The sequence below is a fragment of the Manis javanica genome, chromosome 11 (assembly GCF_040802235.1).
Source record: "Manis javanica isolate MJ-LG chromosome 11, MJ_LKY, whole genome shotgun sequence".
NCBI lineage: Eukaryota > Metazoa > Chordata > Mammalia > Pholidota > Manidae > Manis > Manis javanica.
The window spans coordinates 39,867,823-39,892,540 of NC_133166.1; the positions used below are offsets into that span (position 1 = coordinate 39,867,823).

At 45.3% G+C, this 24,718-nt stretch overlaps 1 protein-coding gene across 6 annotated transcripts in view; it reads left to right on the forward strand.

The window, feature by feature from the left end:
- Positions 1 to 24,718, forward strand: part of NAV2 (neuron navigator 2) — a 703,917-nt gene that overhangs the window by 658,000 nt on the left and 21,199 nt on the right. For all 6 annotated transcript variants that reach the window (XM_073216317.1, XM_037026705.2, XM_037026708.2 and 3 more), the window contains 10 exons: positions 3,800 to 3,823; positions 3,937 to 4,011; positions 8,016 to 8,099; positions 8,496 to 8,607; positions 9,899 to 10,044; positions 12,748 to 12,920; positions 18,659 to 18,812; positions 19,893 to 20,055; positions 20,788 to 20,888; positions 22,991 to 23,086. In XM_073216317.1, coding sequence (XP_073072418.1) covers positions 3,800 to 3,823; positions 3,937 to 4,011; positions 8,016 to 8,099; positions 8,496 to 8,607; positions 9,899 to 10,044; positions 12,748 to 12,920; positions 18,659 to 18,812; positions 19,893 to 20,055; positions 20,788 to 20,888; positions 22,991 to 23,086 — 1,128 coding nt within the window. The remainder of the gene's footprint in view (positions 1 to 3,799; positions 3,824 to 3,936; positions 4,012 to 8,015; positions 8,100 to 8,495; positions 8,608 to 9,898; positions 10,045 to 12,747; positions 12,921 to 18,658; positions 18,813 to 19,892; positions 20,056 to 20,787; positions 20,889 to 22,990; positions 23,087 to 24,718) is intronic.

Genomic DNA, 24,718 nt, shown 5'->3' on the forward strand with positions numbered 1-24,718 from the left:
AATACCTCTTTCCCCAGTCAGTCCTCTGTCTGAAATTTCACAACAGAGTCCTGGCTTTCATTTTAAAGGCTCTATATATAGTAATGTGGGGGAGTGGGGGTCATTATTTAAGCCACTATCTACTAAGTAAACACAGAGATAGCCTTCTATGAGCTAGTACTTATACTAAGTCTTCAGAATGAAACTTTGTGATGTGAGTACCAGAATCCTTTCAAACCTAGATTCACTTCAGCAGTTATTTACTGGCACTCAGTCTATGCCAGGCTAAGCCTCAAGGGTCTGGTGCAGCTGCTGAGAAGGCAGCTGGGGGCCCCAGAGGGCACCAAGCAATGGCGGACTCTAGTTACAGAGTCGGTACAGGGCAGCCACACTGAATACGCCCCAACCCCAGGTTTTCCCAGCGGCATTACCAGGATTTCCTGGTGGGTGGGCCATCCCCAGAAGAGTAAAGGATGGGGGCTGGTCTGCAGTGGCCAGTCTTGGAGGGAAAGAGCATGAGCACCCTCACCTGTGAGAATTCAGATGTAGGAAACTGTCCCTTGCCGTTCCTGGCTGCACCCCCTTCGTGCCAGCCACTGGAAGTTCTTGCACTCACAGACATCTCTTTCAGTAGCTCTTGTTCCGAGTGTGTGAACATGAGGCTGGTGGTGCCTTGAAATCTGAAATTGTTCTTTCTGAGTTGATACAAATTCACAAATTCCCTAAAACCTAATGATAATAGTATTTAAATTCCATGTTTACTGGGATAAGAAGAGACCCAAGGCCTAATCTTAGTTTTTTCTCACTGTATGAGTTTGGACAGATCCCCTCAGAATTCTGGTGTCTCTTGGCATCACGGAGCTGCGCCAGGTAGTCTCTGAAGTCCCCACAACCTGTGAAATACCACCAGGCATGAGTCAAAGGTTCCCATTTACTGTCCTTTACATGCGCCTCCTTTGAGAACATAGGTTACTTCTGTAGACTTTTTAAAAATGGTCTAACATTCTAATGTTTTCATGTTAGTCTTCTAATTCCAAGGAAATTTGCAAGTCTGGCTCGACTCTGCTCCCACCAGCACTGACATATGGCCCCTTATCTATCATTGCCCACTTGGTGATGCAATGATATAGCTATAGTAAAACAAATGCTCGGGCACCTTTATAAGTGTTACGGTGAACAAATTCTCATTTGTTGTATAAAAAGAGATCTTTGGAGTCTCTTAAGTTATCATCAACTCAGACAAGAGTCTGTTTAATAGCTGAGTGTTATAAAGGCTCTAATTAAATGATAATAGGTTTTTTCCCCTGAAATCTCTATAATTCTTGGATATTCAAGAATGCTCATTCTGGCTGGAAAGTGCCTGTAATTTTAATTAGAAAGGAAAGGGAAGGCAAAGTGATGCCAAACATCTGCTGGGGAGAAGTTGAGGCCAGCCCTTGGAGCAGAGAAAAATCTAAAGGGCCACATCTGGCATCAGACTTGCTTTCTTGGTTGGTGGGGAGCAGCAGTTGAGTCCCCAGAGGAACTGATAAATGCAGGAAGGCCCATAGCTCATTTAGAGTTCCCAGATGTACAGAAGAATTGCAGCTGGGGACAAGATAAAAAACACGTGATTTCTCAAGGCTGCTAAGCCAGCCCCAGAGACAGGTGGTCATAGTGACAGACAATGGCAGAGGTGTGGGGAAGGAGTATTGGGTTGTTGACAGATGTGCTTAGAAGTAGGGCCGGTCCTAAATGGGTGGTTCAGCCTGCTGATAGACCTTCACTAGCCACCCCCCCAAGTGTTAGATAGCTGTGATATTCTCACCATTAATTTTTCTTCTTTGGATCAGACTTAGAAGTCGGGGGTTTTACTTCTGGAAGGCTTCCATGAGACCGTAGCTATCATAAAAGAGGAGGAGAATGCACTGGTTAAGATAGGCTCCGAGCCAGACTACCTTGGATCTAATCCGAGCTCTACCACTTACTGGCTATGACCAGGGGAAAATTATTTTACCTCCCCGTGTCTCAGTTTCCTAATCTGCAAAGAGAAGGCAATGATGTTAGTATCTCCTCAAAGGGTTGTTTTGAGGATTAAATGAATAACAAATGTAAAGTGCTCAGAACAGTCTCTGACACATGGTAAGCACTCGATAAATGCCACTTAGTATTACCAGAATGTGAGCAACATGAGGTGAAGGACTTGGTCAAGTTCACAGCTGTATCCCAGGTTCTTAAAACAGTGCCTGGTGCATAGTAGGAAACCAAAAAGTATTTGATAGATGGTGGTGATGAAAAGATGGAAAGACAAAGAGGGATAAGTGAATGTTATCAGAGAAGGAAGAGTAAGCCCAACCTTCTCCTAAAAATGTTTCCTAGATAAGGAGATAGTCCAGCTGTGTGACTTCAGGCAAGATACCTAACCTTTCTGAGCCTCAGAAGGAGTACAAACCTACTTTGTGGAGTTACAGCAAGGATTAAATAATTTGGCTCCACGGTGCCTAAAAACTTCTTGCTGTTGTTAGAAGCCAGCCTGGAAGGAGAGCCCTTTTGGACAGGAGCAGGAGTGGGTGGGGGTAGTGGGGAGCAGGGATGAAGGGAGATCAGACAGGAAGCAACCACCCACCTGCCCCAGCTGAATATTTGATGAATCATACCCTCTGCATTCTGAATAGAGATATAGACACCAGAGTCAGATGCTGATTTTTTAAAATAATGGGTTTATGTCTAGTAAAATTGAATTATGACATAAATCAAGGACCTGAGGACAAAATAGGGTCTTTGTTGATTTTTCACTCACTTCTCTGGCTCCCAGGTCACTACTCTCCCTACCCCTGGGGAGATAAAAACGGAGGTGTGGAGAGGCAGGCAGGAACGCTTCCAACATTTCCAAGAATGTGGTGGATGGGAGATGGGGTTCTTTTATGGGCCCCTGGGAGAACTCAAGGAGAGGGAAAGAAAGGTTCGCCCTGCAGAAGTTTCCCCAACCATGTGGGTTCCGCCTATGGGGGAAAAGAGGTAGGCTTGTAGTCTCTGGCTGGCAGGTAACTGTGTCACCGCAGACACAGGGCCCAGTATGGAAGGCTCTGCCTTTAAGAGGGCCGCCAGGCTTCACCCTTACTCCGTAGGATCACAGGTAACTGGGGGACTTGACATGAGGCAGCCGGAGGGTCACCCTAGGGAGTCAGCAGGCTGGCTGAGAGAGGCTCCCAGCACCCCTCACTTTGGAGGCCTTCCTGCCCAGGGCTGCCCCTGCTCCACTGCCCCAGGGAGGGGAGGAGGAGAAGGAAACTGGGGCAGAATTATCCTATTAGTATTTGTTCCCTGCCCCCAGGCAGGATCACCAGATTAAATATGGGATGCCTGGTTAAATTTGAAATTCAGATTAACAAGGAGTAATGTTTTAGTATACCTATGCCCCCAATCTTGCATGGGACGTATTTAAACTTAAAAAATTTCACATTTAACTGGGTGTCCCGTATCTTTATTTGCTAAATCTGGCAGCCCTTCCCCTGGCCCATTCCCTTCTCATCACACCATCCCCTGGGCACCTTACGCTCTCATTATCTCCACATCAGAGCAGGGGGCTCCCTACTCAGCCAGAAGGGTTGGAGTCTTGTTCTAATTCTTCATAATTTCTTAAAATAATATTCTGTTTGTATTTGCCCTTTCTGGTTGGTCTTATTAATCGAACCAGTTTTATCCAGAAAAATTCACCAGGAAAGAAACTAATAAATCTTCAAAACTGCCGTTAGGTGCCCCAGTATGGTGTTCCCCGCGGGCGGGGTGCGGTGTTGGTTGTTCCTCAGCCTGTCTCATTTCCCTTCTGTTTTCCTTACAGCCAGAAGAGAAGTGCCAGTCAGAGGTAAGGAACAGTGTGCCGGTTCGATTTACTTTTTCACTATTACCAGTTTTTCACCCAGCCCAATCTCAAAATGGATTCCCAAAGCAAATAACTCTATTCCCTGTCATTTTTAGATTCGCAAACTGCGACGGGAGCTGGATGCCTCACAGGAGAAGGTTTCAGCTTTGACCACGCAGCTGACAGCAAATGTGAGTAGGGAACAGGGCGGTTGCCATCAGGAGGGGAGGCTGCCGCCCCCTTCTGAGCGTTACTCAAGGCCTGCCGCCTCTGAGCACCACAGAAGCTGTGCAGCATAATGAAAAAGGACAGACTTTGGCATCGTGGGTGTGAATGTAGCTCTGACGCTTGCTGGTTCTGTGCTGTGGGGGGATTCCTTAACCTCTGAGCCTGCACTTGCTCGCCTGTAGGATGATAATGCTTCTCAGGGTTGTCGTGTGATTAATACCTGTACTATATTAAGTGCTCAGAAATGTTCATTTCCTTTCCATTCCTCTTTCTGAACATTTTAATCTGAAAAGGGGGAAAAAAATTCTAAGGTGCCACAATAAATAGCTGCACTGTAATTATAAGACACACAATTACGTGTTCAGGAGGCACTGCCAACCAGCATTCAATTCAGCAACTGTTTTAAGTGCCAACTAGGCCCCAGGCACTGTGGATTCAACAGCAAAGCAAACACAGTCACTGTCATCTTAGTGTTCTTTCTATGGTACAGCAGGGAGACAAAACAGTTTTGCCATAATGTAGTAAAGGGAAAAAGTTGCAGAAATATTTGAGAGGAGCACATAACCTGGTCTTGGTGGAGCGGGGATGGTGAGAAATGGGTTTCTGGGAGAGGTGACATCTGATGGATGCTGTGTAGGGGAGGATGCATGGGAAAGACAGCATTCTAAACAAAGAGAATCTGCGCAAAAGCCCAAGGTGAAGATCTTGGTGCATTTGGAAACCGTCAGTAGCTCAGCGTACCTAGAACCTATGGCTGGATGTGGAAAGAGGCAGATGTGGAGGGAGCCCTGCTGCAGAGACATGAGCCCGTGAGGGCTGAAGCCCGGAAGGCAGGGCCTGAGATTCTGGAAGGTGCTGAGATGCCTCTGAGGCCAGGGTTCCTGCCCGGGAGTGCACAACCTGGTCTGAGACCACAGCTATGTGTGTGTGACCCTTTTGGAGAGCAACCTCTGTGACCCCACGCCATGCTATTAAAATGAAAAGCAACTTCAAAGGGTTGTCTTCCTTGGACCAGGAAGCTGACTCAATACTCTGAATTAATCATTTACCTAGAGCTTTTGCCCAGGTGGTTTTAGGCTTAAGCCTGGGTCTACTCATTTCTCTTTATAAAGTTTGCTCATGAAGTACCTAGTACAGTGCTTGACCCTGATCACAAGCTCAACAACTGTTAACTGCCTTCCCTGTTATTCATACTCCTGAGCTCTCTTACATTTCTGGACATTTTCATTTCTGAACAGGACATTTCAAAACTGTAACATACTAGGCCACTAATATGTCTACTTTGCCTCTTCTACTATCAGTAACACTGTCCAAGGAACCTCAGAAATTGATGTGAGATCTGAATTTTATGCCTTAGATCCTATTTTAAAAAAGACTTCCCACCCATTCTTCTGTGGGTAGTCTGCTGGGCACCATTTGAATCCAAACTGACCCAAGGCCCAAGGTGCCAGGGTTTCCTGGGTGTAATCCAAATGTGAGGTTTGGCAGCAGCCCCCGTCCAAGGTGATTCAGATCAACTCCCCAGGTTGGAATTACAGCTGTCAGTTGCTGCCCCTTCCTAATCAAAAAATAGTAATCTATTTACCAATAATTTGGGTTAATTCTGCCAATTACCTCATGCTGCCCCAAGGGACTTTACACTGGGCCACTTGGAGGTCTACTCTGTTCTAGAAGAGTCAGAGTGAGCTCCCTTGCATTGTTGTTATTATTCTAAAAGTGTGTTTTGCTCCTCCCCAAAGCCATTGAATCCCGTATTGTTTTAAAGTAAATATTTAGTCTTGCTAACGTGTTTTATTGTCTGCCATCTTTCTCTGCAAGCTATGTTTGTTTTCCTAGGACAAACAGCTCAAATCCACCTTCTCTGGGTGTTTTTATACCACTCGTGTTTGTTTTCTCTGGGAATGTGAGAACAGGCACTTGATGAGAAGGCTGTTGTGTGGCTCAGAACCAGCCCCGGAATGGCCCCTCAGCCTGTATTTTCATAGTTGCACACAGGACAGAGTCAGTCCTTTGGCTCGCCAGCAGAATGCGATCTTCTGGTTCGCGAGAGCAAATGTGGTTTCTTCTTGAGCTTGCAAAAACACTTTCTCAATCACAGCCTTGGGGTGGGGTGGGGTCAGGTTTTTGTTTTGTTTTTAACAGAAAATAGGAATGCCTACAAACAATCATGGGTGGCAGTCAAAGAATGGAAACATGGAAATTCCGTCATTTGAAGTTGACCTTGTCATCCCTTTGAAATGCAAGCACAGCAGTCATTTTCTTGTCCGGGCCCATTTCTTTCATCCACTGTGTGTCTGTCTTGATTTGAGTGGCTTTGGTTTTGCCACATCCTCCAGGGAAAACTAAAGCAGATCTCTTTATTTTAAAATGCAAAGGGCTTCTCTCAATTACATGCAATCAGAAAGAAACTGGCTAGTGTACCTACCATTTCTTTTACAAGTGGTCCTACTTCCCTGCCAATGCCTATAGCTGTTGGAAAGAAGTCCTAACGATTGAGCCTAGAAATGTCTTATCCTCAACTATTCCTGTTGGATGAAGTCTATTAACAGAGGCCTCTGATGTGCTCCTCAATTCTCTCCTTAGATTGAAATGTCCACCGACCCTCCTCACAGCTCAGGGCAGTGGCTGCCCACTTGTTGTCCTGCTTTTATTCTTCAGTATGTGTATCAGTCATCTCTCCCTCTGGGATTTTATTTCATGACCAAATCTCAGTCCTCCCAAGACTCTCAAGTACCCCCTGGGTTCTTCCCAGCCCTCCACAAGACCTCTCGGTATCTACCCGCCCCTCTCCTAGAACCTTTTCTTGATCTTTCTACACCTATGTTCTCATAGTCACTTTTTGTCACTTTCTCATTCCCAAACTTCTCCTTTCCCGATAGTGTCCATTCATTCCTGTGTTTTACAATTCCTTAATAGTTTACAGACCATTTTCACCTATATGTTTCACTTAATACAATAACCCTGGGAGAAAAACAGCTATTGCTCTCATTTTATAGATGAAGAATCTGAGGCCAGAGAGATTAGATGACTTGTCCATTCTTTGTTCTTGTGTTTTACAACACTATCAGGATCCTCAGTCAGCCAACCAATAGTCCACCTACTGCTCTATGGAAGGAAAACTTAGTGTTGAAACACAAAGTTACATCTTGCCCTTGCAGAGAAAGGTGAAGACAGGAAAATATCACATTTCTCAACTATAAGATACATGTTCTTTTCCCACATTTTAACATCTCTGAAAATTGAATGTATATTTTCATTATAATTGGCAGCACTTTAAAAAATTGTCTTAGTAGTATCTAAAAGGATGGTGCATCTGATGTTGAATTCTAAGATAGGTATATAAAAGTTCAGCGAGGCCATGAGGGAAGTCATAACTCCCTGTGGGAACAGGGTAAGGTTTCTCCAAGGAGGTAGCAGATGGGCCTTCAGTGGCTTTTTATTAACCAGGATTATAACAAGTAAAATATGCCAGCCACTTTGTTCATTCATTCTACAAATATGCACAGCATGAGCCTGTGAGCTTGGCGCATGGTGTAGTAGAGGACACAGATGTAAGTTAGCAATCACAGGAATATGTGTATTTTTTTTACTATGATTCCACAAAGCATTGTACTTTTGAGAAAGAATATGAGGGAACTATCCCAGTCTGGGAGTGTCATGAAGGCAGAAGCTAAGATCTCCAGAGAAGGATATATAATAGGGAGGCCGTTGGGAAGCAGCTTCCAGGTGGAAGGGACAGCACATATAAAGGCCCTGGGGTGGGAAAAAGCGTGGGCTGTGTGAAGACAAGAAAGCCTGGAGTAACTGATACCTAAGAGTGGTGGGAAGTGGGGCTCAAGAGGCCAAAGAATTAGAGGCCCTAACTCATGTGGCCCTGATGAGGATTTCTGTCTTTAAGACCCAGCCCCTTTTAGGCACTCGTACCTTACAAGACCAGGGTAATTGAGGCTGTGTCCTGCCCCTCCAGGCTCACCTTGTGGCAGCCTTTGAACAGAGTCTTGGAAACATGACCATCAGGCTCCAGAGTTTGACCATGACAGCTGAGCAAAAGGTAAAGCACAAAGGATCCTTTTTTCCTCCTGCTTACAGTTAACAAACCTAAAAATGTTATGCTTTCATTCTAGCTGATCGTACAGGTTTTAGTGTGATTCTTGAACTGTTGCAATTGAATCATAAAGAGTAGGTCTGTTGATTGGAAATATGATGCAGCTGGAGTGGTGGCAACTTCATTAACAAGAGAGCTTATAGTCCTATTATTATAGTCCTATTATTCCTACTGCTTGTAGCTGTGTGTGTGCCAGTGCGAAAAGGGATCCAGCTTAATGTATGAGACAAAGGTTTTGTGGGACTCCTTCATTCCCTACCCTCCTCTGCTGAAACTAAGTTGCACTTCAGTTGAACTTCATACAGAATGATTGTAGGATGACAGCTGTTTTCTGTTCCTCAGGATTCAGAACTGAATGAGTTAAGGAAAACCATTGAACTGCTAAAGAAACAGAACGCAGCTGCCCAGGCTGCCATTAATGGAGTAATTAACACTCCGGAGCTCAGTTGCAAAGGTAAAGGCAGAAAAACAGCAGACCAATGACACCCCACCCCCGCTTAGGAACCTTGGCTAACAGCCTATGATGCAACCTCCCTGCCAGAGGGCAGGTGTCCTTGTCAACCGGATTGATCCTGCAAGGCAAACACTTTTACTCCAGTTGCTCCTGACCTCTAGGAAGATAGCAATTCCAGCTCATCCCCTCCTCTGTTACATCACAGAAACGGAAGATGTATTTCTATTGGCAAAGTATCAAAGTATTTCACAGCCTTTGGCTTCACTAAGGCTTTGATATTTACATATTAATGGGGGATAACCTGAAATGGGTCTGTCTCTTATCCAGGAAAATATTTCTGAGTGAATAGCTTTGTCCTTGTATATCTTACTTGGCGGGAAAAATATGGGCATGAGGATGAGTTATCTCCTGCAATAATGCTATTCACAATAATAACAAAAGAATAGGGATAACTAGTATTCATGGAACACTCACTGTGTTCTAAGCACTATGCTCAGTGTTTTAATTATTTAAATAATTATCTCATTCTCTTTTCACAACAACCTTATGTGTGCAATACTGATCCTCTCCACAGTGTCCTGATGACAACACCAAGTTTCAGAGGCAAGAGTCACTTCCTGAGGTCACAGAGTAGTAAGAAACTGAAGTGGGACTAGAACCCGAGTCTTTCTGACTCTGAGACCAGTGCTCTTAAAGACTAGGCTGCAGGTGTAGTTGTGCTCATGAGGAGAACTGTCTGCAGACTCTATTTCAGGCAGTGTTATTTCTGGTATTACTCTTACCTCAGCGATCAGGCCTCCTGAAAAAGTGGTGATGGGGTTGAAATGGGAAGGATTAGCAAGAGTTGGCTAGGCAGAGCAGAGGGCAAAGAGCATCCCAGGAAGAGTATGGAATAAGCACTTGTTAAGGCCCTGAGACAGGATGGGCTTGGCATTTCCAAGGGGCCAAGAAAAGGCTAGTGCAACGGGTGGGGGTGGGAGGCAACAAGCTAGGTGACAATCGCCACAACTCAAAAACTCGTTGATGCCTATCTAAAGTTTAAGAGAGCTGGTACTGGGGGAACTCTGAGACTCCCCTGACTTCTGTTTTATAAAGTGGAGAGAGAGAGCCCTCATTGAATTGACCAAAGAGGGCCTAGCACCAAACTCCTTAAGGCCCTCTAAAGCAGCCCCAGGGAACAGCAGGTGACATCTAATGGGAAGTACCTAGTAGGCCTCGGGTGTGTGGATGTTGGTCCCTGAGCACAGAAAGGTTCAAGCAGCAGCTATGATGCCCTGTCTTGGCTCTCCAGGAAACGGTGCATCCCAGTCTGCAGACCTCCGCATCCGCAGACAGCATTCTTCTGACAGCGTGTCCAGCATCAACAGTGCCACCAGCCACTCCAGCGTGGGCAGCAACATAGAGAGTGATTCAAAGAAGAAGAAGAGAAAGAATTGGGTGAGTGTACATCCAGTGACCTTCGTGGGTACTGGCTAAGAGAGTCAGCCTTGGAACCCATGTCCCTCCACATGGAGCTCATGCTAGCGCTTAACTTCAGAGCAGACTTGGGAGTAGATCCAAAGTAGCAGCTTGTGGATAGGTTTCTACCAAAATCAATGTTGTGCTCAGCCAAGGACTAGGATTTATGAAGTAACCACTACCTTGTAGTTTTTCTGTTTCATGAGACTTTATGTGACATACGCATCTTTCATTTCATATATGTGTCATTTCTTCCTCATCATATATGAGCCACAAAATTCCAGATACTGGAGTAGTTTCTTCTTAGTCCCGAAGTATTTTTTTGGAGTATACATTACTAGTTATCCCATCATTAACCATAATCCTTATCTATTTATTTGCCCAATTGCCCAGGATAGCGTTAAACCAGCTTCTTTGTGGATAATTTTTGACTATGCCCTCTCTGTAAATAACAGTTTCATAATGCCGATGTTGGGAATTAGTGAAAGGTTCTAAACTGGGAGGCCATTTCTCGAAATGGCAAGTTTTTAAAGACCCTGGCTCCGATGCAGTTTCTCCATATTTCCCTAATCCCAGGGAGCTACCAAAGTGGCATCTTGAACAGTTTTTCCCATTCTCCTGGGAAAACCCTCCTCTCACCCCAAATAAACACAGTTTTTAGCTCCACTGTTGAGTATGTGGGGTTCCAAGTGAGATTTGCCACTCCCTGCCTTCAGAGAAGGGACATCCAGTGGACCTGAAGCTGGCCAGTGCTCCCGGGGCCCCATGTGCCAGCTCTGACAGTGTCACATCTTCTTGGTGGCTTCAGTGTCTTCCTTCATTCCATGCACTTCTCATTTTGTGTTATCTTGGATGGGTGGCGAGGTCTAGTGACAGAGGAGTTGAAGATTTAGTAATTTTGGCTATTGATGACTTTTGCCCTGGAGGAGAGCTCCAAGGCCGGTTCAGTGTGACCCTCTTAGCATCTGATCAAATTTTTTCTTTAAGTTATTAATGGGTTTTAGTCAACTCGTATGCTATGACTTAGACTAGGATTAACTTGGGTTGCTCTTTTTAATATAATATACTTTTGGTAAATATGATCTGATTTGATTATCAAAGTGATGAGGGAGAATTACTTTCTGTGAAAAACAGTGGTTATCAGTTTTCTTCAAGAAATAAAACCTGTTTATTTGCTTTAAGACAACTCTTGATTGTCAATGAAATTGGAGTGAATGGATAATCGGCATCCACAGATAATTCCGAAGCTTCTGTCTAATCTTTGTAATCTCCTCTTCCACCTGGCATTTTACCAGTTAGAGACAAGGAGTTAGGTTGATATCTTGGATGCCAAATCCTTCTGTTTCTGTGACTACTCTCTGGAAATATGATCAGAGCCAGGAAATAGAAGAGAAATAGGATCTAGATTTACCCACAAGCTGGACATCCAGTTTGTTATGGATGAAACATTGATGGGAGAAAAATTCCATTAATTATTCTAGCATAGCACCCATTTTCTGAAATTCTCAATGATTATGAAAACCCCCAGAATATTTTCAGAAGGAGAAAAGACTTTAGAAAAAGGAAATTACTTTTTAAAAGATCTTATTTCAAGACAAAACATTATTTTTTGACCTAGAAAAATACGTGCTTGTCCTAGCTTTCAGAGAAAACATTGCCCTTTATTCTTTATGTTTTCATTAGAATTTTCAGACCTATCTCAGGGTTTGGGGAATTCGTGATAAACCAGATCCTGTTCTCCAATATAGTTAATAAATATCTTTAAAATACCCATTTTTGGGGGAGCAAGTGAGATGGCTAACACCCTGCTTATTATATCACCTTATGTGTATACATGGACAGCAGAACTCCTAAGTAGGTACATCAAAGGCTATACAGCCATGTCAGGACTAATGTAGCAATGAAGCTACCCTTGCTGAAAAGACATATACAAAAAAAAAAAAAAAAAAATTGAGACAGAGAGAGGTGACTGATAAAAGACAAAAAGGTGAGAAGTTCAGGCAGATAGGGGGTAGTCATTTCAACCAGACAGATGCTGGAAGAATTCAGACTATAGGGATTCCCACACCTCCTATTCCCTTTCTTTGATAATGTGGGGAGATGCCCCTAATGCTTTGAAAGATTTGTGCCCCTACCAGAAACCTCCTCTGTGTGTGGTGTTTATTATTAGCCATGTCATGTCTGAAAAGTCCAAAGCTTTCCCTGTCACTGGCTTTCTCTGTTAAAAATTGTCTTTTTTCCTCCCCCTTCCCCATTTTCGCTTGCGTTTTCTCTGGCAGGTCAATGAGGTAAGCAAGACCAACATTAATATGAGATACCAAGCTAACCCATCCATTGATATGACTAACCTCATCCGTCATCATGTCTGAGCATCCTGCTTTGTTGCTGTATAACTTCATCCTCCCAACATCCATCTGCTGAGCCAGGCTCTGTCTTGCTGTTGGCATCTAGTCTTGAACCAAGAGTAGGCATGGAATGTTCCCCACAGGTCCAGGCCTTTGAGCTGTCAGCACAAAATAACTCTTCCCTTAATGCACTGGTTTGAGAGAGCTGTTGGGTATCTTGTCCATGGGTTGGGGGCAACACGTGGGAGAATTAATGGCTCTTCCTTCTGCATGGGTCTGTTTGCCAAGGCCTGAGTGTTGCTGAGGCCCCTGCAGGCTGATGGACTTGTATATTCAGTTACGCAGCTCCTTCAAGCAAGCTTTCGGGAAGAAGAAGTCCCCCAAGTCGGCATCCTCCCATTCAGACATTGAGGAGATGACGGATTCTTCTTTGCCTTCCTCGCCAAAGTTACCGCATAATGGGTCCACGGGTTCCACTCCACTGCTGAGGAACTCCCACTCCAACTCCCTGTAAGTTTGTCTGCTGGGGTCACCCTGGGCTGGCAATATCTGTGGCTCTGAGGAACCCTCGAACAGGAATGGCTGGGAGCCCTGTTAGGGTATATTTATGCACCAGGATCCTTTATGTCTTGCTTTCATAGGACTGTGGTGTTCTTCCAATGTTTTAGGTCAGGGGAGGTTGAAAAAGAAAGTGTGGACAATTCGCTGGCTGACCTTGGGCAAGTTGCTAACCTCTCTGTTTTCCATTTCCTTATTTGTCACTTTGGGTTAATGGTTTTTGTCTACTATCCTATCCTAAGGGTTGAACAAGATAAATGGATGGGGAAGAGCAACATCTACCTTGCTGAGAGGGGAAGATGGTGTTATGAGCATTAACAATTTTTGCTGAAATGTGGTTCATTTGAGTGCTGACACTTAGGGAGACAACACTTTTCTTCTTTGGTCAAAAATTGGTATTGATTCTCTGAATCAGCACTCAGAAACTGAAAGTTTAAAAAATGGAGAGATTCAGTGAGGGCAAAAAGCTGAGCAAGGAGAGGAGAGGAATTCGGAAGACTGGACTGCAGGGCGACCCTGTCCACCCCGTGCCCCTGCCCTTGCTTGAAGAATTAGGTGAATGAGCAAGAGTGTGAATCCTATTTGATCTGAGAGGTAAATAAAGGATGAGTTCCCCGTGGCTCACACATGTCATCAGCCCAGAGCATCCCAATTCAGCTGTTTTCTGACAGTTGAAAAAGGAACTTCTCCTCTATTACTTATTGGTTCAAACTCTGTTTATAAGCAGGGCACTACTGTAGGTATTTTGCAAAGACTAACAAGAATGTGACCCAGGTTCTCTCCCCTGGGAATTAGAGACTGGTGGGAACATAACACAGTATAGCTCATTGCACTTCTGACCTTCTGCTCTGTGCCAGGCACTGTTCTTGGCTCCAGTTCCAAGAGTAAACAAGACAAGTAAAAAGTTCCTACTCTGGGGGACCTTCTACACCAGGGGGAGAGACAGACATGAAACAAGTAAATCTGAATAAACTAGAAAAGTCAGAGAGTGCTGAGAGTTCATGCTGAGGTGTAAAATAGCATGGTGGGGTACAGAGTACCTTGGCAGCAGCTTTAGACAGGGTGGTCAGGAAAGGCCCCCTGAGGTGGTGACGTTTCAGCCGAGATCGGCATGACAGGAAGAACCATTAGTTGGTTCTGATCAGTAACAACAGCTGCTGTAACAGATTCAGTCCCAAAGTTCAGTGGCTTTACATATGACTGTCTCTGGTTCGCTGCAAACCCAAGGCAGATGCTCCTCATCAGCAGGCAGCCCGCCGAGTGGCGATGCAGGCTCCTTCCGTCTGGGGGCTGCACTTCCCACAGGGCCAAGTGCTCTGTTGAGTTCTCTGTGTCTGGCCAATGGAGGCCAGAGAGGAAGGGGTGGAGGATCCCACTGAAGGGCTCAATAGGCTGGGCCTGGAAGAGACGCATGTCACTCTTCCAGTCCGCTGAGCCGGCCCTGCCACGTGCAAAGGAAGATGTGGACTCTGGCACCAGGAGGGAAAGGAGATGGGCTGTGGTGAGCATATAGTGGCCTCTGTCACTCCAGCCGCATGTGAGTGGGGCAGCTGTCCAGGCCTCCAGACAGCATGAGGGACCTAAAGGGGAGACAGGCTTGGTGTGTCTGAGAACGAGATGGATGGGCAAGGGTGAGGTAGGAAAGGAGGCCACAGGGGTACGCAGAGCCTAGGACACAGGAGGCTTTGAACTCAGCGTGAATCCACATCTGATTTCATGTTTGATGGGCAGATGTTGGAGAGTTTTAAGCAGGATCGTGAGATCATCTGAAACAGTGGTTCACAAAGATCAGCCTCCATTCTGTGGATGAAGGAACGCAGGGGAGCCCGAGAGAGGAGGGGCGATCCCATAAGAGGCTGATAGCACTCTCTCCCTCATTGGCCTCACTCCCGCCATGCTGGGCTACTTCCTGTTCTTTGACCACTTCTCACCTCTAGGCCTTTGCCCTTCCTGTCCGCGTCCTCAGGTCTCTGTCCAGGACTACCTTCTTGGTAATGCCTTGCCCATTGGCCTTGCATAAAATTACACCCCAACCTCCGGCCAGCACGCCCCATCATCATCTCTCCCCTGCTGTATTTTTGCCGTGGCATATATCACCACCTGACATGGAGGTTTTCCTTGTCTATTTGCTCTTTCTCCCCAACACCAGCACCAAAAAATCTACAGTACAAGGTACATGGAGGTATGTACTTTGTTGGTTTTGCAGCCATTCAGGTATTAAGTGAATGAATGAGTAACTGATGCTAGTGTGAGTCCTAGGTGGATTTAGGATGTGTTGTAGAAGAAAAGTTGACAGCACATGGGGATCTGTGCCATGTGAGGGAGAGAGAATAATGCTTGACTCTTCTTAGATTTGCAACTCGAGTGCCTGCGCATGTGGAGGCATGGTTTCTGGAGTAGATGAGAGACACAGACGGGGCAGGGTGGGGATTGGAGCTCTGGTTTGACCGTGTTAAGTTTGAAATGCCAACCAGCCTGGAGTTGCTGGAGGTGTAGATTTGGGAGACATGGGATGGAAGGTGGTACTTAAAGCTGGGAAACTGGAGAGGCCTCCAAGGGATTGAATGGAGATGGAGAAGAGCCAGATGGGCAAGGGTTGAGCTCTGGGAGCTTTGAGAGAAAGTAGAGCAGCCAGTGAGGTGGGAGGAAACGTGGGAGCAGATGGAGGAAACTGGAGGCGGGAGTACTGATGGGCGCAATGCTGCTGGGTGGCCAAGATGAGGGCATGTGGCACCGGTGCACTCAGCTATGTAGGACTCTCAGAGACCAGAGTGAGAACTCTCCCTCCAAACCACTCTCCCCTGGAGACTGGGCAGGGCAGACTCTTGGCCCCGCAGCCCTTTTCTGACATTCCACAGCATCCATGCACACTGGAGATGTTTGTTTTAGGTCTAGTTTTCCACAGGGTGGGCAGAGAGCAAATGCTTCTTTCTAACCTTGAAGGGTTTGTAAGAATGCAAATCGAGACATGAGAAGGAGTTCAAAGAAGAAACCAAAGGCAGAGGAGTCAGGGCTCAGAAAAGTCCCTACCCTGTGGGCAAAAGGAATGGATGTGTGGGAAGGCAATGTTTCCCATACTTAAGGCATTTAAAATTAGGTATGCCACCAGCCCTGCCTTCTGAACAAAGGCATCAGGAATATGCTAGGATAATGTGTTAGGGACTGAGTAGGAAAAAATCTACATCAGGTTGCTTCAGTAAGTTGTCCATGAAGTGGGCACGCATGTACTGAGTGCCTGCTGGATGTAGTTCAGGAGCATAGGCTCTAGAGTTAAACAGCCCCATCAGATTTTATCCTGATTCTGTCATTGTTGAGGGGCATATTAATCTCTCTATGCCAGCCTTGCCATTTTTAAAAGGGAGATAATTATAGTGACTCTTCATGGAGTGTGTGGTGTACATAGGAAATTAAATATGCTTCAGACATTTAGCACAGTTGTTCATGTATTCAATAGGCATTTGCTGAGCATCTATTATGCACTGAACCATGTGATCAGACACTAGAAATGATGCAGACAACCCTGGTCCTGGAGGAGCCAGCAGCCATGCAAGGGGTAACCTGTTAGGTCCAACCAAAGTATAGGTGACATAATAGAAGTCTAGCTCAGAAGGAACCAAGGGAGAAGGTGCTGTTTGGGGCAATAGGAACAGAGACTAAAACTTAGTTGTGGCTGCTGCAGAGAACCTGTCTCAGCACCATCTCTGTTTAGAACATTCCTCCCATGTGCCCTGGTAGTTGTGTGTTTCGGAGAACTGGCTGATTTGGTGGAGCTCAGGAGTTATACCTTGGTGCAGTTACTCCCAGCACAAACTTTATTTTTGTTTGCTTCATTTTGTAAAATCATTGGCCAAGCTCTGCAAAGTAGCCTGTGTCATATATTCCACAAAGTGGGTGCTGGAGAAATATTGTCTCTTGCTGAGAAAGCTTTCTGGGGAAAAGGTTCAGACCAATGCAATGGAGACTGGAGCAAAATGCCATGCAGTGGAGTGCCAGACAGACCAGACTGGCAGTGTGAACCAGAGCCAACTATTCTCTGCACTGAAGTGGAGCCTTGGAGATCTGTACAGGGCATGGTTTGTCTAAGACCCAAGTGTCACAGTGGAATTTTGTTCAGACTTCACACTCCATTTAAACCAGGAAACCGTATTTCTCTCTCAAGAAAAACTCAGTTTTTTTCAAGCTTACCCTGCAAACCTCCCAAACTGAGAAAGCATGACTATATACTTAAACCTTACAAACCATAGGCTCGTCAAAGTACAAGGGAGCTGCAGGGGGAAAAGGGATGATCTGAATCATACAGACAGTTCTGTCTCTCCAGCCCTCTTCATCCCAAATCTGTCAGCCTCGGTTTCTCATAAATATGAAGTAGGAATGATGATAACAGTTTCAAGAGACCATTGGAGGTTTCAGAAGATTTTGAAGCAGAGAAACTTCCTTGGCTGCTGACAACTTTTTAAAAATAGAAGGTGGTTTTACTCTCTCTCAAATCAAAACCATTCAGGTGTAGGTCAATAAAATAGAAGCAAAATGATTTGGCTCTTTGGTTGTTAAGTTTTTCTTCTAGTTCTTTCTGCTCCAAAAATACAATTACATTCTTAACAATTATAAATGGTTTTCCTTCAGCACTTAACATTTCCACACCCTCTACCGGTTTTACATGTCAGAGTGTTTTTGCCCCCAAATCCAGTACCTAGATCTTGGAAAGTGGGCTCTCATGATGATTTCTGCAGAGACCACATGCTCACCATGTCTTTCAGAGATAATCAGCTTCAGCTTTGTAAGTTTATGAACTCGGGGTTTTTTTCTTTTTCTTTTTTCTGTCTTCAGTCCCAGAATGTCAAAGTTTTCTAGATCACCTCTCATACCAGATCCAGTGATCATTGACATCAATGGAACTCTTGTTAATAGAACTGTATTTTCTAACATTGAAATTCATCATATGCTGAATTGCCAGGTTGAGGAGCAAACCTTACTATTTCAAAATAGGAGCCCAGCCTAGAAGTACCACTTCTTAAGACAGGAAGACTCCACAGGTTCCCTGGTCTCTGATCCAGTGTTCAGCTGGGAAGGGAAGATAGCTAACCACGTTGTTGCAGTTTTCAGATAAAACTTTGGCTTGTATGTTATAAGAATGTTTCTAGACACTTTTAGGGGAGTTGGTCTTAGAATATAACCAAAACTAGACCAACTCCTTCTACCCCTATCTTTAGGTCACTTCACTTTTAGGCAAATAAAAATCACCCCGCAGCTGTCTGACTTTGGAGTGTCTAATCTTTAAAACAGACAGTTGACCTTGCTTCTCTGAATGGGCTTAGATCTCAAGGAACATGTGTCATTATATCATTAAAGGGGCCCAGCTGTATACACATTGGGGTGGGGCGCTCAAATCCCAAAGGTGACTGTTCCCTTTTACCAGCTTCTGTTTATCCCTAGACGATTAGAATTTTGGTGAGAGGCATACCACAGCCATTCTGATTGCCATAGCTCTGCAAAGGAAGAGTGGAGGAAGGCAGCAAAATGTGTGAATTTCAGGGGCTTTGGGCACTGTCACCTCCAGGAAGCACCAAGCAGCTAGTTATACAGGGTGACTGCTGAACAAACCTGAGGTGGACACGGGCCAGTGGTTAGTGGAGGGCTGAAAGGAATTAAACCCAGAGCTACTTTCATCAGTTATATTCCCCTTTCCCTAGAATTTCTGAGTGCATGGATAGTGAAGCCGAGACAGTCATGCAGCTCCGAAATGAGCTGAGAGACAAGGAGATGAAGCTGACAGACATCCGCCTAGAAGCCCTCAGCTCTGCACACCAGCTTGACCAACTTCGTGAGGCCATGAACAGGATGCAGGTAAGGGCTCAGCCTGGGGCTGAGCCCAAGGCTGTCTGGAACAGAGTGTCAGGAAGCTGCTCTCCACCACGGCCCCGGTGGCAACGCTCTGCTTTCTGAGCCTTTCTCTTTTCAGGCCTTCCAACATATTGCTTGGAGATTTTTGAAAGCCTGGGAGTAATTATGCCCCTCCTTTTGCAGGATTCCCTTTACTGTTAATCCACCCACCCCACTTCCTCTTTCCAGGCTATACTCACCCAGCCAGCGGGAGCCACTGACTGCTCCCTATGCATGTCCCAGGATTTCTGTTTCGTATCCACTGGGATATCCTTCCACACATCCAGACTGGACCTTTCCCTCGAGGCTTAGATGCCTCTTTCTCTGCAAAGCTTTTCCAAGTTCTGCATCTGGAAAAGTTAGTGCCCTCATCTCAATGCCTATAGATTTGTTCTTACAGCACCTCACCTTCTACTATGGATCAAAGGCATTTGGGTCTTCTGTTCTTTTTTTAATCCCTTTCTCTGGATGTAGCACCAGTGCTTTACACATAGTAGGTTTTTCCCAAATATTTACAGAATGGAAGACCTTTGCGGGCTCTGTCAATGGAACCTCACTGGAAAATAGCATTTCCCTGAAGAGGTGTCACGGAACACTCGTTCTAAGAGAGGCTCTGTGACAGGAGAGCTCCTTGGTCCAATATGTCTGGGAAACTGCAGATTATGAGCCCCTCTCACAGTCACAAAGCACAGAAGCTCACTAAAGGCTCTGGGTCCTACAGTAAAGAAACCTGTCAAACCCAGAGCTTCTCAAACCTCTTAGATTATAAGACTCTTTCACTTACTACTCAGACAGCAGACTGGAAAACATTTCTGAGATCTTTTCAAGACCGACTCTGAAAGGATGGGCCCTCCTCTGCCAGACAGGTCTTGGGTGTACCACAATGGCAGCAGTTCTGAATCTCTCAGACGGTGTGACCTACTCTGCCTCGGTCAGGATACCCACGTGATCCCTGCAGGAAACTTCAAATCCCTCCCTCCTCCAGAAAAGGCTTGTTCACATTAAATCCGTCTAGTAAGTGGGCTTCTCCCTTACTCTTTGCAGAGTGAAATAGAGAAGTTGAAAGCTGAAAATGACCGGCTGAAGTCAGAGTCTCAAGGCAGTGGCTGCAGCCGAGCACCCTCCCAGGTGTCGCTGTCTGCTTCCCCGAGGCAGTCCATGGGCCTCTCCCAGCACAGCCTGAACCTCACTGAGTCAACCAGCCTGGGTGAGTGAGTGGTATCACAGGGCTGGGGGCAAGTCAGGGCCTGCAGCTCATATTCTGCCCTCCCAGTGAGGGCCCCAAGATAGCAGATGAACAGATCAAACGGAGAGGCAACAGGCGTGTGTGCATCTGGGGTGTGTGTGTGTGTCTGGGTGTGTGTCTGCTACCAACATGAGCCCAGCTGTTAGACTGCTATCATGCTTTGCTCCAGTGCCCCAGATTCTCAAGCCATAAGCTTGGACCCCCTCGCCCACCATGCTGAGTTCTGTTTGATCCATTTTAGGAGGCTGACCTGCAAGCTGAATGCATACCCCATAGTAGCAAGTCCCAGTAGGGGCAGTGGCTTGCTCTCTGATCATTCTGCCTTCAGGATGGATTCCGGGCTGGCACAATAATTAGCCAATGCGATTGAGGTTTTCTTTGTAAGCGTATTGAGGCTGGCGCTTTGATTTCTTATCCATGAAGCTGCTGTTGCTATCATTTTGGTTGAGTCTCCCTCGCAATTCCATTTGGCAAGGTACATCGTCAGCCTGCTGGTTCCTTGGTTGGCCCCCTATTGGTTTCTGTGGTGGCATTCTCCATTCTGCCCTCTCCCCTTCCCATGACCCCCACCCCATGTCCCCTGCACCCCGACACCTGTTTGTCCCGCTGCTGTGCCAGTGAGCAGCAGGGGTGTCAGGAAGCCAGCTTTGCTGTCCCCATGTGCCTAAGGCTGTTGATGTTTTCCATTCGCAGACATGTTGCTGGATGACACTGGTGAATGCTCGGCTCGGAAGGAAGGAGGCAGGCATGTTAAGATAGTTGTCAGCTTTCAGGAGGAAATGAAGTGGAAGGAGGTTAGTTGGATCCGTTTCCCGCTCTACCCGTCCCTTCCCCAGCTAGAAGTACCTAGCTTAGTGATTTCATCATCAACCGTATTCTTAGCACACAAGGTGATTGGAACTACTGATGCTTTTCTTAACTAACCATGATCCTCAGCAGCATTCTGACACAATTAAAGTGAACAAATGGTCCTCCCCTCCCTCTCGTATTTGGAAGTCTTTCATAGAATACCAAAAACTGTTCCATGTTGGACCTGTGCATAACTAACTAAACACTAACAGCAAACAGAAATGGCTTTTCTGTATTTAATATATTCCCAAAGCACTTCAAAGGCAGCCAAGCACATTTAACACGGAAGGTAAAGAAATCAGCTGAGCAAATTCAGGTGACTCAGAGTGCCAGTTTAATCCAGTCGTCAGAGGCTGCCCACAAAGTCGACACCAGGAGGCAGGGTGGTCAAGCACACAGGTGGTACAGGTGGGCTGGTGAGGCATCCTGACTCACTGAGGCTGGGAAATTTGAGTTTTCTGAGTGGTTTCTGTTTCTACCAGAATCCAAGCAGGGCCATGTCCCCACCAGGGACCATTTTGGGGTAGGGATGAGGGTTGATAATCAAAGTTGATTTTTAGTCTTTGATTAAATCTAAGTGATGCTGTGAGTGACCATCTCTCAGATAAGTAGGAAAGACTTCATGAGTCAACATTTCAAGTGCCCTTCAGATTTTTGTTTATTTCTTAGCTTTGTAGCCAGCATGCTTTTGTAGTCCCGGGGAGCCCACAGCACCCGCCAAAACAAAGCATCTGCAGGCAGCCTTCTCTTTGCCAGTGGATCCTACTTCGTGGCTGGCTGTCTAGTCTCATCAAAGGGGGTAGGCCCAGAATTTTGGACCTGCCATAGGTTTTAGCATCATCGAACCTAGAAAAGATTCAATAAAAAGCTTTATTTTCAGAGCTTAGCCTAGCGGCATGATGGACTATCCTGGGGGAAATTCATTCTTCTAACATTCTTATAATAAGTGCAGGTGACACCTGAGAGTGTATTTTATTACAGAGATCATCATGAAAAAATAGGTTTTACATTTTAAAAAACTTTATGAGTCACTTTTAAAAATTGTATTTTTCTGAATCACCACAGCATCCAGTTGAGGAAGGTTGACCAGATATTATCTCTGTTTTACAATTGAGAACCCTAAGATCCAAGCGTGACTTACATAAGGTTGCAAGGCAGGTGGTGGGGCCAGATCATCTCATGGAAAGACTGGTGCTCTTTCTCTGAAGATTTTGCTTAACTGCCAGAGATCTCCGTCCCTGCCCCTGGCCACTCTCCTAATTCTGTATCCTTAAGAGCATGTCAGGTTAAGATTTTAAAACCCAACAAAATGGAATGTTTTATTAGCATTTGTTTAATTAGTGTGATTAGTTAGCCCCTACTACACAGAAACCTGTGGGTAGAGATGCAAAAGAAGTAGAAATAGATTGTATTTTTGTGAATTTCTGGAGTTCTACTAGTTTTCTGAATTGAATATATTTTAACTTGTAATTAGAAGAAAAGCAGTAGACACTGTTAAAAAAGAACAAAAAAACAGAAACATTCTATCCTCAAGTAGTTTAAGATATAGTAGGAAGACAAACTTAATTTACAAATAAGACAGAAATACCTAAAAATAAATCAGTAAAGAATATATCATTATGTAAGCTGTACAGAACCCTGAAGCAATGTGAGCTCTGAGCCTGGTGAGTTAATCATTGAAGACTTCCTGGAAGAGGTGAGCTTGCAAGCAAGGTTTGGAAAGGGAGAGGTGGCAGACAGAGGGGAGAGCATTCCACGCAAGGGATGTGCTCTATGCAGGAGACAAGATACACATTTAGTAGAAGGTTCTAGATTCCAGAGAGGAGAGTCGCTTTTCCTGATCCATTTATTGCTGTTTTAACAATAGAGCAAGGAAAATTTCTAAGACTGTTGCATTTGATCTAAGTTCTACATGGTGTTAAAACAAATAGGACTTTAATTTCCCTCTCAGTCCATCGGTGGAGTTCTAAGATAATCTGAGTCTCTGCTGAGCTGTGTCAAAAAAGATCCACCTGTTTTTCACCAGCATACATTTCCTTACCCTTAGGATTCCAGACCACACCTCTTTCTTATTGGCTGCATTGGAGTTAGTGGCAAGACCAAATGGGATGTGCTCGATGGGGTAGTTAGACGGCTGTTCAAAGTAAGTGTTTGAAGATGTCAGTGGCAACCTACTAAAGTGGGGAACATGGGCTTAGGGTGGGTAAGGGCAGTTTGTGTCCTGAATCTGGCCATTTCTTGGGCCTCCCCTTCTCCTCCATCCTTCTGTTGCTGGGGTTTGTTCACTGGCTCTCAAGTAAACAGAAGGATGGTAAGTACAGACTCGTGACTGGCCAAACTGTTCCAGGCTACCGTGGCAGAGGTTGGCCAGCCACTGAGAGTTATTTCCCCAGCCTCGAGCAATTATTTGGGCCTCTCACAGTGACCTGCTAATGTCCAAATTCTCCCTTCACCTTAAAATTTTGCCCTAGTGAATATGCCTTACAATGTGTGCTCTGGCTGGGCTAAGACATCAACTTCCCATCCTTCCTTCTGGGGGGATCTGATTTGACTTCCCTAGCATCCTTGCCAACAGGTCAGAGTCTGTGACTTGTGCTACAGGTGACAGTAACATCTGCTCAATGGCCAGTGTCAAGGGTGTTGGCCTAGTTATTTTGTATTCATTCTAATCACATCATTGGAGTGGGTGTTTGCCCCAGGAGAAATACATAGTGAGTATCGAGGTGAACCTTGAAACATAAGGTGGTTTGAAAGAAGCTTTTAGTACATTATTTTATATTGCACTGAAGTAAATTTAACCACCATAAATGTTCATTAATCATATCCTCTGAGCAGTAATAATAGCTCAATTTTTGTGCCAGAGACCATGCTAAAGCACTTTCTATACATTACCCCCATTTATTTCGAGGCCTATGAGGAGGGTCCTATTATTTTGCCATTTAAAGGTGAGGAAGGTGAGGCTCAGGTTGAAGCACTTGCCCAAGGTGATGGATCTCTAGAACTAGATAATGTTGGTGTGAGTTAAGTTGGTCTGACTTCCAAACCTGGCTTAACTAGGGCACTCTAGTCTTTCCAGCATCTAGATTCAGGTGGCTTCACATGGAGAAATCCTGTTCTTTGACCAGAGGTCATCCCCCTATCTTGGCAGGCCAGTCTCTGGAAATGTGCCTGGGCAAGGGATGCGAATGGCTTAGGGCAGGCCAATCCTGCTACCCCAGCCAAAACTTTATCTCTGCTTATGGTCAGGACACCCTCGGATTAGAAAGGCAAATGTTTGGGCTGAGAAGAGCGTGGGGGGCATCACATGTGAGCAAATGAGACAATTAAAGGTAGAGGCCTATGTACCAGGATTCCACCTCAGTTATTGACCACCTCAAAGCCCATTGGTCTTTGGTCCATGTTCACTGACCTAAAATCTTTTGGTCATTCACCCAAGAGGGAATGTTCCAAATCAAATACACATTTTCCTGTTTAAGGATCAAAAGCTGCTTCTTTTCTAGCAGCCTTCGGTTTTGCTCCTTTATGGTCAGTACAGTCTTTGCTCTGAGTCAAAACAAGGGGCTGGTGAAAGGATTAGTCAGAATTACTTATTCATGAATTTTCCAGCACCTTTCACCAGCCCTGATGCCTTCAGGGCTCTGGCTGAACTTAGGAAAAGCAGCCTAACTTCTGTGGTTGGTTCACCCAGACTAAACGTTTGGTCTTGTCAAGGGCTGCCCCTCCACCTCACTAACCAAATAAATCTGTACTTTAAGAGGCCTGTGATATGAGAGCC